This window comes from Diospyros lotus, chromosome 15 (assembly GCF_014633365.1).
Source record: "Diospyros lotus cultivar Yz01 chromosome 15, ASM1463336v1, whole genome shotgun sequence".
In the NCBI taxonomy this organism is placed as follows: domain Eukaryota; kingdom Viridiplantae; phylum Streptophyta; class Magnoliopsida; order Ericales; family Ebenaceae; genus Diospyros; species Diospyros lotus.
The window spans coordinates 5,228,058-5,241,039 of record NC_068352.1 but is presented as its reverse complement, the minus strand read 5'-3'; the positions used below and the strand labels follow the sequence as shown (position 1 = coordinate 5,241,039).

The window sequence follows — 12,982 nt, the reverse complement described above, 5'->3', positions numbered from 1 at the left end:
AGACAAAGTGTTTGCAAAAAATGGGTAGAAGGTAAAGGAAACCTTAGCCTTTCCCCTCATTTATATATACTTGACCCTTATGGTTCGAGCCCTTTAACAAACCTATATGTCCAATTAGGCTTGTGGTTAACTAGATCTCGGTTAACCTGAATTAGCCTAGATTCAAATTAAATTATATTAATTTAATCACTATTTTTGTTTGGTTATATTTAAATAATACAAAAAGAAAACCCATATTTTGTGCATTTTACACACTATATCTAATCCTTGAAAATGGAAAGCAAATATTTTCTATCTTAGAATCAATTATTGGGAGTTGCTTAGATGAAAACTAGTGATTCTAAAAAGATGGGTGCTCTATTAAGGAGATAGAGTTACAAAAAAATTAAACTTTCATCAATGTGAATTTTACTAAAAAGGAATTGCATGATTAAAGATGGAAATAAGTCTCCTATTTACTTATTTAATAAATGTTCAAAATATATATTATTTTAATGTTCTTCAAATATGAAAATTTTAAACTTATTTCAATTTTAAAAGGGTAATTAGGGCTTATTTTAGTAAATGCTCAAACAAATTTTATCTCCATGATTTAAACTATCAATTTTTCATAATTATTTTAATTTATTCTAGTGCATAATCAAAGAAAAGATAGAGTAAATGTCATATGTAACTTTAACTTGACCTTTTATTTTTGGAAAAACTCCACATGATACCCCTAACGTTTAGGATAATTCTAAAAAGTACCTTTAACATTTGAGAAAATACAGAGTATCCCTGAATTTTAATATTATGTTATAGTTCCTCCACCATTAATTAATCATCGTTCAACTTTATAAAATGACAAAAATACCATATTTGAGTTAGAAATGAATAGATTCACTATCTCTAATTCCTTCTTTCTTCTTCTTCTTTTCTCTCTCAAACCCAAGTCTAGATTAGAAATAAAGTTTCACTCACTCTTGCCCTCAATCTCTCTCTAGCTTTATTATTATTATTATTATTATTATTATTATTATTATTATCTCTCTCTCTTGCATCTATAGGTATAATTTTAAAGGATGAGGTACTGGATGGGGAGATAGAATTTTTGCAATCAGAGTTATTCTAGAGGAACTAAATTTGAATGTGTTAATTCATATGCACCAAAATGTATATTTCAAGGATTGTAGAGTTATATTTTAAGAATGTCTTGTGCAATACTTCGTTTGCTCATGTGAGGTCAATATTTTTTCTAAGCGACAAAGATATGACTCTTTAAACAAGCCATCTATCTGGATAGGAAAACACCTACATTCATTGTTGTCCGGCTAATTCTATCCCGCAAGTAAACGGACCGTGACAAGTAATACAGTGATGAATAGAGTGTCGTACCCACGAGGACTAACTTTTGATGTTTACTCTAATTGATTTAACCTTAACCTAACACACACATTAACAAAGACTTCAACTGTAATGAAAACTAGTTTACTAATAAAAGATGCAAACAAAACAATTTCTTTGATTCAAAAATTCTCAAAGTTAAGGCACTAGGGTTAGTGAATCCACCGTCGGCCTTCTATGATTCAATTATTCATTACTCGGGTGTTGTTATTCCTTATCTTAGGTTGAAAATCGATAATCCAATTACAACCAAAAGCCTCTCTCGATGGTCATTCAGTTCTATGTATATATATGAGATTAACTATCTCTAGTCAACCTTCGAACATATAAACATGTATTCAATCACAGAGATCATCACACAATGATTTCATAGGGCATAACGGTATCTCTACCTATTATCGGACCCTACGTTGTTTGCTACCATATCTAATCCGTATTGAATATCTCGAAAGCAATACAAATCACAAATAAGTTTCAATGGTGATCAAGCATCAAAACAACATTATAAACATAACAAACAATCAACCCGGATAGATAAGAAAATAGCAAACCAAATAACTTTAAATCAAACCATTAGAAGTCGAGGTTTCATCATTCACCCTAGCTATAAACACTTAGCTATGCATGCTCTCAATCAAAAGAAAAAGAAAAGAGTTGGAATCCATAGCAAAGAATTAAAGAAGAAAAGAAAAATACAACCCAAGAGTCTTCAATCTTTCGTCCGCTTCCATTTCATGCCCCCCCAAAAAAACTCTCAAATCCCTTAAGAATAAGTCTTTATATAGTCATCTTTAGGCTATCAAAGTCATACACCTTGAAGGAGTCTATCTCTCTTTTATTTGGATTAAAACAGGCTTAAAACGGCCTTTTCACGAAGCTTTAAACCCTACCGCGATATGCTTGTTGCTGTAGACCCGTGAGCTCCAGAAACTAATTCCTAAAGCAGTCCTACAGCGGTATGCATTCCGCTGTAGACCCGTGAGCTCCAGAAACTAAATCTTACAGCGGTCCTACAGCGGTATGCATTTCGCTGTAAGACTACTAGCCTTCTTCTTTAGCCTCTTGCTTTATCATCTTCCACTTTTTGGCTCTTGAAAATCTTTTGCTTTCTTTTGCATTGATACCCGACCTTGCCTCCAAGCTTTATATCACTCCCATCATGCACCAAAATCACTCTTTTTGCTCCAAGTGTATTCAACACATGCTCCACATCTACATAACCATATATGGAACAAAATCAAGTAAAAATCATGCTCAATGAATGTATAAATGCTAAGTTTATAGACCAAAATAAGTGTATAAAAAAACACTTATCAATTGTCATTTGATCAGAAAACCCACAAAAACCTAGAGACACCCATGATGAACGACTTGCTCTTGATGTTGGGGAGTCACAGGCCGTGACATTAACCACTAAATAGTCCTTTAGTCCTTGATGTCCATATCAAGAAAGTATAAGAGAAATAATGATAAAAAATGATGGCCAAGAATGAATTTGTGGACATAGAAGAACCTCGTTAAAGCATCTCTAGAGAGAAGTTTCATGAGGATTTCATAGAAGGAAAAAGAATGGATTGCTTGCCATTGATTAAGACTTTTGAAGGAGATGTTGAGACATTTCCTATTATAATTGGATTGTGCAAAAGATTTGCACTAAAGCCCTTATCTCTTTGCATTTATAAAGGGTGAGCTCACAAAACACATTAAGAAAGAGGTGCCTTGGTTATATGTTTATTTACAAACAATATTATCTAGTGGATGAGACAAAGAAAGACATTATTATATAGTATGTTACTTATGTGTTATTTTCATGTTTTTGCTATGCTACTCATTTAATGGATAACAAAGCTTCAAGCTATACAAAGGGCTATCGATTAGTCCATCGACTAGTTGCTTCAAAGTTGTCGATAAGGGGAAGCACGACCCTTCTTCACTCATGGACCAACATATCTCATTTTCGCATGGAGGCAACTTGAGAAGGTTTTTCATTGACATGGTTAAGTTTGCAATATGTTTCATGTTTTGTCGCAAAAATTTTTATTTTATATGTTTCATCTTTCATGAATTAAATTTTCAATCTTAATAATAATATAGCTAAAATGTCGGCAAAGGATATTTTGCATTTGTAAACTTGGATGTCTTTTTCCCAGTTATTAGACTAGATGAAATGAAAAGGTTACAATTAAGATGAATGGATGAAATAGAATAAATTTGTATATAAAAAAAAAAAAAAAACACTATAAGAGGAAGACATTAAAGAGATTGACTAAAGATATAGCGAGAGAATATGACAATATTTTTTTATCCAAAACATATAAAATTCTTAAGTGTCCTTGTTTTATATAGTTTTTTGAGAATAATTTAATTATTTTAAAAATATATTTGTGTTCTTTACATTTGGGCAATTTGAAGCAACTTTATTCTAATTAAATAATTTTTAAAACTAGCTCACTTGACCAAACTTGGCTTAATTTCCATTTGGTTGTAGTTTTAAAACTAGTACTCATGTTTGAAAGCGGTGAACTAGTTACTAAATTAATTTTTAATAAATTATCTCAAAATATCTAAAGTTTAGAAAATAACATAAACACATTTTTGTTAATTATAGAAATCATTATACTTTGAAAATATAATTTTTGTAAAAAAATAATCATATTTTCAAAGTTTACAAAAATTTTATTAAAAACACTAAAATAAAAAGAAAAACAACAATAAAATCAGCAACCAAACAATCCTTAAAATTCTCAAACATAATCAAAGACGAAAAGAAATCCTTCATAAAACTTTAGGCTCGTTTAGTTTCAGAAATTATTTTTTAAGTTTTAACTCTAATTGTATAATTAAAGATATAATATTTGTTGTCAAAAAATTTAGAAAATATTAAAAAAGTCGTTTCTAATTCACAGTATAATTTTATTATTTTATAATAAAATATTTAACTATTAATAAAAATTAAAATAAATATTTTCTACAACCAAACAAGTCTTTATATTGCCCATCTACCCTTTTTGTTTAAACATAAAATTTTGTTCCATTAAAGGCTGGTGAAGTGATCTCTCCAATCAATCCCAAACCTAATTGCCAAATGAAGTGAAGTTATGTCATTTTCAATTACATATGTTTGATGTCTCTATCTTCTCACCACCGCCCCCCGCCCCCCTTCTCTTTTTCTCCCGAAGGATCCTTCTAGATCCTTTGTTGTCATAATTTAATTAGAATTTGTTGTCTAGATCCTTCTAGTTATGGTAAGCGAGGATCTCTCCACTTACCATAACTTTGTTGTCATAATTTATGTTTGTGTTTGGTGTCGTGTTGCTTTGCATATTAAGTGAAGCGAGTCAAACCCATGTAACTATTTCGTTAAATGAAAGCACCATATCGATTATATTACATTTGTGTGTATCTAATCTTGATATTGTTCATATCTACTTACAAAATTTATTTTTGTTTCAGTACTTATCCCTAATAATCGACATTAAAACTACCTAATATATTTCAACATTAAGCTTACGGTTAGTGAATTTTGAATTCGAAACATTTGTCAGATTTGGAAGGATGACAAATGTTGGGATATTACGTGTGTTGGTATTAGAGGCTTGATTTGGATGTACATATCAGAAATGTAATGATTAAGCAAGAGATTAAGTTGATGGCAGGAGAGACCACAATGCTTTTGGTTTGGAATGGAAATCCACATAAGTGGGATGAAAAGGAAAGCCATGGTGTTGGCGACCACATAAGTGTAAAGAGGCTGCTGATTCCTCGGCCATGTGGACATCTTGCAGTGTTAGCAGCTGGCAACATATATACACACATATTGGTCTCTTTCAACAAAGGCTACGCATCTTACTGTGGCCAGTTGGTTGAAGTAGTCAATATGGTTGGTGGTGAATATGTTCTTGTCTTATCAGTAAAGGGCGAGTCGTAGGGTTTCACTTTGTCCTCAATGATGAATGGGTGTGGTAATGATGGGATGTTTCAGAGTTAAAATGATACAGTTATATATAAAAGTAAATGGGTATAGTGCTAAACTAAGCATTGATATTTTATGATCATAAAATACTCAGGCAAACTAATGATGCATGCAAGAAATTAATGATTCAAATTCTTCGTAGTTTATGATCATAAATTTTCATTATATAGTATCTTTGTATATTTGGGTTTGCTTTGTCTCAATGTCTTATCTATTGACCAATTTGGATTTTACCATTGTGAACTCCAACTTATATGTAGATTGACCTCTTCTTCCACCTAAACTTGTAGATTTGTCGGCCTACTAATTATAGCACCTAATATTATTTGCTAAATTCTTATTGATCTATCATTGTCCTAGAATAGAATAGGCAATGGATGACAATTATTTGCACAAGTACATCCACCACAAGAGGGAAAATAAAATTAATTATGAAAGTTTTAGAGTCTTATAAATATAAATAATTTGTCATAAGTGTTTAAGAGGTTGAGATATTGTGAAGTTGTGGATTTAATTATATCAGTTGTGCAATTATTTATATCTATTCAAGGAGTTAAGTCTTGAATTTCGACTCATAAAGAATTTATCTGCATACTTATATTAAATATTAATTTTTATTACAATACTTATATTTTAAATATATATAATTAATGTAAAAATATTACTTATGGGAAAAATAAAATGTTTAAAAAATATTTTTTTTAAAAATAAATTATAAAAAGAAAGAATTAGGTCCAAAAGTCAAAGGGGAGTTCGATTCTTCGGAATGCTGTGGGAGTGGCAGACAAAAATGGGAAATCAATTTTAATCAATGCCTCACTGTCTCATGGTCCCTTGTAAGTATCCCCACGCCCATCACCCACCAAATCCCACATCTTCCACCACCGAAAGACAGCTTAAGGTCCATTTAGCTTTGAGTTGAATTATACAAGATACTTACAAAATTTATAAAATTAGCTTTGGCTTATAAAGTTCAGTGATAAAAAGAATATATTAATTAATTATAAGTATTTAAAAAAATTAATAATAGATAGTATTATTATTATCAAAATACAATAATAAATTTATAATTATAGGAGAGTGTTCATTTTTAACCTCTAGTATTCAAGAGACCTATAAAATAGAAGATAGTCAAGGGTGCAGGGTGTCTCTCGTGTGAACTCCCTAATACTTAAATTAGTATAGTTTGAGTAGTGTTATAGTCATACCTCAATTAAAGCAATCACTCATTCTTTATAGAGATTATAATTGACAAGTAAAAGCGTATCCTCATCATATGTTCTAAATTTTCAGACAAAGACATTGGAGGTGAGTTGAAGTATTCTTAGATTTGGAAAAAGCCTGCATAAGGGTCTTCAGGAAGGTCTCTCGAAGTTATCCAAGAGTGGCCTTCGTGAGAGTCTCTCGAGAATTATTTTGTCAAGAAGGTCTCTCATGTTTTTCTCATTGAGTTTCCTTTCTTTTAGGCTTATCTTGGACTTAGTCTCGCTTTCTTGAACACAACAAATGTATTATTTAAAAAAATAGGTTTTAATGTGTTTGTGTCTAATTTATAAATGTTGAATATGTAATTAATATAAAAATAAATATATTTAAATTAATATAAAAACTTAAAACATTAGAAAATTTAGTGGTTTTGAATTCAAGTCTCTTAATTAAAGACATTCTCCTTGGGATTTCCATGAACCTATTATGAAAAGTAATGTTATTTATTATCAGTAGAGGTTAATAGCAGTAATGTGATAGCTCATGTGGAAGTATTTGCCTTAAGAAGATAAAATGGCGTTTAATAGATTTTATTTTCTATATTCTTTACATAGATATGTAATACCAATTAAGCATTTCCACATGAACTGTCACATCACTTTTCTTTATTTTGAGTTTAAGGGATAAAGGAATTAATGACCCTACTATAAAGGGTGTCATGAGGATTATTAGATGGTATTTTAAGCATCATTAACTTCATAAATCCTAAACAAGTTACAATTATAACATTATGCCTAATCTAGTAGGTGAAGTCATGAGTTGGGTTAGGTCAATCTAACCCCATATATCTCTTGAAATCTCAACCTTACCCTATTTATTGAGGAAAAAATAATACATCTCCTCTACGACATAATTCTTCTTATAAATTCCATATATCCATGATGAAGATGGTAATTGACTATATATATTAAGGTCCCTTTTGATTATTTAAGTAGTTGTTTACTCTACAATATTCATACATTTAAGGGTGAGAATTTAAGTTTTACGTCATGATTGGGTCATGATAAGGTGGGATTCACATTAGTAGATCGGGAGTTTGATTTCTTGTCTTGCGCAATGAGACAAAGTCTTCACCTGTAATTTATTCTTATGTCGAAATCAAAGACACGAACGACGAGAGATCGCGCAAGGACGATAATTCCAAAAATGAGAATTTAAGGTTGTTAGATTTACACGATTCTCCTCGTAGTATTCAATATTCAATTTTGAATTAAAGCAATTCAAATCTATAAAAGAATTGAAAATTGAAAAGACTTGAAACCCAACCCATGTATCCTTATTAAACCTAAATTTAAAAATAAAATAACAAAAATCTAAGTACCCATTCATCTTGTAGTCATATATATATATATATATATACTTTATGTATGTTCAAGAAACTTAATTATTGATGAAAAAATAAACGATAAATCTGTTGAAGGTGAAAAAATTAAATTGATTGATGATAAGGAGAAAAAAGATTTATTAAAGAATAAAATCTTTAATTATTCTTATTTAATAACTAATGGTGTAGCCGATGCAAATAAAAAGAATCAAATATTTCAAATAAAGACTTACTACACAGTGTTTGGGGGTTAATTACACCAATAATAACACAACTTTGCATTCTATTATTATTTGGTCACTAAAATTTGAAATGTTACCTGTTAGTCACTGATATTTTAAAACGATTACTACTTAATCACTGAACTTTGAAATGTTACTTGTTAGTCACTGATATTTCAAAACTGTTACTGTTTAGTTACTGAACTTTAAAATGTTACCTATTAGTTACTGATATTTCAAAACTGTTACACTAAGCTTTAAAATATTACCTGTCAGTCACTAATATTTCAAAACTGTTCCTCATTCGTCACTCGTGAACTTAAAATTCAGTGACTATCAAGTGACAGGTGAAAAACGATTTTGAAATATCAATGACTACTAGGTAATATTTTAAAGTTCAGTGATTAAGCAGTAACAGTTTTGAAATATCAGTAATTAATAAGTAACATTTTAAAGTTCAGTGACTAAATAATAACAATTTTGAAATATCAGTGATTAACAGATAACGTTTCAAAGTTCAGTGATTAAGCAGTAACCGTTTTGAAATATTAGTGACTAACAGGTAACATTTCAAAATTCAATGACCAAACAGTAATAGAATACAAAGTTGAGTTAATATTGGTGTAATTAACCCCAGTGTTTGGTGGTCTTAGTTTAGTTTTTATTCCTTTTGATAAATTTAAATGAAGATGGTAAATTTTTGGTGGTCTTTGTATAATGATAATATTATTCTCAAATTTATTTTACATAAGATTAGTCATTTTGAATTTTTCACTAAATTAAGTTATTTCGATATCGAAGCATTTCGACATTCTATTTCAGAATTATATATATAAGGCACTTAATAATTAATATTATATATAATATAGCTATTAATATATATATATATGCATATATAATATTTGATTTTGCCCCCACCCCTAAATATAAAGCCTCTCTATGTTCGACCTAGAAGTTTTAATCTCAATGACTAGCCTTATGGATTTCGACCAAAATGAGGCTATTCATTTTGGTCGAAATTAAAATTTCTGGCTAATTTCGACCAGAAACCATCAAGATTGTGAAGAAATTTATTGATCCAAATTATAATAAAATATGTTTAATTTTGATAAAAAAAAATTGAGATGTTTTGTAAAATTTCACATTGAACGATAGGAAAGACCGGAACAACTTATTCCGATGGACCTACACGAATTTCCCAGGAAGTCACCCATCATTGAGCTTCCCCATCTTAAGCACACCCTAGAGTTTTTTACCTACATTCAGCCCAAAAGGTATTCAGCTAGTATTGTTTCCTTCCTTATTTATTTTCGATATATATTACCATTCTCTACCCTTTTGGGGTATTTCATTGTCTCCATTTGGGTCTACACGAACTTCTCAAGAGTCACCCATTCTTGAGCTCCCTCAGTTCAAGTACGCTTAACTCCAGAGTTCTTTACCTATATTCAGTTCAAAAAGTATCCAGTTAATGTTATTTCTTTTCTTATTTATTCTCGATATATATATACTATCATTCTTTAGACTTTTAGGGTATTACATGTTTTAACCATTCTAATAATAATGATAAAACAAGACCAACAATCCTGCATAAAAATATAATTATCATAATATATTTTTAAAGTACAATTTTAATAAAGAATCAATTTTCCATATATATAATTGTAATGTATTGGCTTGGCTTGAATTAAGAATTGGTAGTTATATATATCAATCAAAGCACTAAATTCTATGGACAGAAATTAATAGCACTTAAATGCTAACGTAAGCTTATAAGTTGACACGTGGCCTCTCTGTATTGCTTCAAGAGCATCATTCCAAGGCAACGTGCCCATACGGTTTGGATTTCGACCATAAACATAAATTTCAGTAAATTATGGATATTTTCTTAATTAATTTTTTTAATGTGCATAATTTATAAATTATTTAACATATTTAAAGTTTATTTAGTATGCATAATTTTTATTAAATAAAATAATAAATAATCTTAATCCCATAATTCAAATAATCTAATTACATATTTTCATGATAGCATTGATTACATCTAATTACATCTTTTATCGAATGCGAGGTTAGAGTCTCTTAGTAACTACGTTCCTATCTAATTAGAAATTTGTGGAGTTATACAACAACATTAATATTTAAGAGTTATAGTTTCGATGATCAATCAGAGTAACTTTGATGAAGAACTAGAAATTATAACTCCTATTCAATTAGAATTATAGTTATTTTAAAAATTATAAATATAATTATAATTAATAATGTATTTACTTTTTTAATTATAATAAAATTTATATTCATTTCATATTTTTTTCAATTAAGTCTATTAGACAAGGGTGTAATCGATTCGATCAAATTATTCAAAGGGATTTGACGTGATTTAATTGAGGCAAAGAGATAAAATTAATCGAATTATTCAAATTGAAAAGACTAATTTTTTTTTTAAAAAAAAAAACCCAACTAGATCACAGTAATAGACTTAAAGACCCCCTTCAATTAAACCCCCCCCCCCCCCCCCCCCCCATTTGGTCATTCCCTCAATTAAATCACGTTAAGTCTTTTGAATAATTTAATTGATTTAGTTACACCTTTATTTAATAGACATAATTAAGAAAAATAAAATAAATATAAATTTTATTAAGATTAAAAAATTAAATAAATTATTAATTATGATTATAATTATAATTATTAAAATAACTATAATTCTAACTGAACAGAAGTAATAATTTATTTAGATAATAAATTATAATAATATTTTACAAAATATAAAAAAAATTACATATATATGTGTATGTGGGGATAATTGGCGGGGAACTTGTACGAAGGGTGAGGGGGAAGTGGGTGGTGGTGGAGCTCACATCGAGCGATATATCATTTCTTTATTAATTAATGGATTCGGTCTAGTTTGATTTTGAATATTTAGTTTAATTTTATTCTATATATTTTTTTATTTTTAATATAAAATTACATAAATATGCATATATATATTTATATATTATCCAAACAAAAATTTTCAAAAAAATTTAAACAAAAATTAATCAATTTATGTATTAATATATTATATTATTATTTCTTATTAATAAATAATATTATTTATTTTCAATTTTGAATTGATCTCAAACCAAAAAGAAAACTAGTTAAAGTTAAAATATTAACTAATTAGTTCAAATATACTATTCGATTCAAATCAAATAGATTTAGTTCAAACTTTGAATCTCAACAACAAAAAGAAGATTTCCATATGGCCAAAAAAAAAGAGGAAAGAGATTGAGGAAGAAAAGATGATTGATTAATTAATGTTACATTATACATAATTATATATATATATAATAGGACTTAATTAATATTTTACAGTGCCTAAATAGGGAAGTTTAATTTACTAAGCCATGATTAACTGTTGCTTACAAGCTCCAACCCTGAATTCTTCCTTCATCCTCCTTATAAACTCATCAAACTTCTTGTTCCACTCTTCTGTGCTCATCGCTTCATTTTCTCCTTCCAATTCATCTGGGAAGCCATTGTTTTCTGTAGTCCCTTCTTCTTCTCCTTCTATCAGAAGCCCATTGGAACCTTCTTCTTCTTCTTCTTCTTCTTCTTCTTTAACCAGAAGCCCATTTGGAGCTTCTTCTTCTTCTTCTATTAAAGCATTCTCTGAAGGCTCCATAGCTTCCACTGAGACTTGCTTGTCTAGAAACGAGTCCTCCATCTCCAGCAATGGAGCTTCTCTATCTGCAATCATCTTGAAGGGGTGGCTGTTGCAGCCAGAGGTCTTAGCAAGCAAGACCAGGATCCCATTACAGATGAGGAAGATGCAGCTTTTGTCCACAGCTTGGCTCAGCATTTGGGCCTTGAAGGAATAATACCATTCCGAACAAGAGAAGATGAAGGAGAACACAGACACTGAGAGTAGCAACTGTGTGATCTTCCTCAGAAATTGAGACCTCATCAGCTGAGTCAGACTCAGTGAGTTCTGGAACTGAGCTTGATCCTCCATGGTAAGCTTAATTTTTGAAAGAATTAAGAAACAAACAGTTGCTTATGGGGAAGAAGAAGCCTAGACTTTGGTGGGCGTAGAAGCTCAAGGGCGGTGCCCTATATATACAGAGGGGAGACTTGAGGTGCGGTGCGGAAGTGGATGGTTTGACAAGAATGCCCTTGGTTAGCGTGGAATGTGGCGGCAGGAAACCTGCTTTTTGAGGTTACTTGGGGGACAAAATTGTCCTTTGGCAGTTTGTGTGATGGGCAGATGTTGCCACGTTATTTACAGGGAGTTTTTGATATTTTTCTACAATAAATTATTGTTCATCAATTTCATAGCAAATAATTCACACATAAAATACTTTAAACATCACACAAAAAGTCAAAACTCCCCTCCACAAAAGACCCAAATAAGGTAACATTTATATGGTTAAAGTCTTAGGTGGTCTGATTTAAAATATTATCTGGATATGTCTTTTTATTTTTAAATTTCTCAATTTCTACAAATAAAATTTTATATAGTTTGTAGTTTTATAAGAGTTTTTGTTCTTAGATTCCTTATATTCTCTGTTTTGTATTATTAATCTTATACTTTTATTTCTTACTTATAATATGTTTTAATTTTTCTCTTTTCATATGTTATGAATTTACTGGTTATAGCGAAAAAACATAGCATTTCCAAATACCTGAAACAGTAGTGAGCTAGAAAGACACTGGATTTGGTAGAAGACGAACCTTAATTTGAGTGCTTGATAGTCTATTATTATCTAACAAAACTCTCCTGAATGAGTTTTGATACGTCATAGTCAAAAATTCATTAAAAGATTAAAAAAATTT

The 12,982-nt window shown here is 29.9% G+C and overlaps 1 protein-coding gene across 1 annotated transcript in view; it reads right to left on the bottom strand.

Annotated features, from left to right (window-relative positions):
- LOC127792334 (uncharacterized) overlaps nt 1-12,211 on the bottom strand; it is an 81,214-nt gene extending 69,003 nt beyond the window's left edge. The window contains exon 1 of the mRNA XM_052322798.1: nt 12,109-12,211. Coding sequence (XP_052178758.1) covers nt 12,109-12,161 — 53 coding nt within the window. The 5' untranslated portion in view covers nt 12,162-12,211. The remainder of the gene's footprint in view (nt 1-12,108) is intronic.
- Between the last annotated feature and the right edge of the window lie 771 nt (nt 12,212-12,982).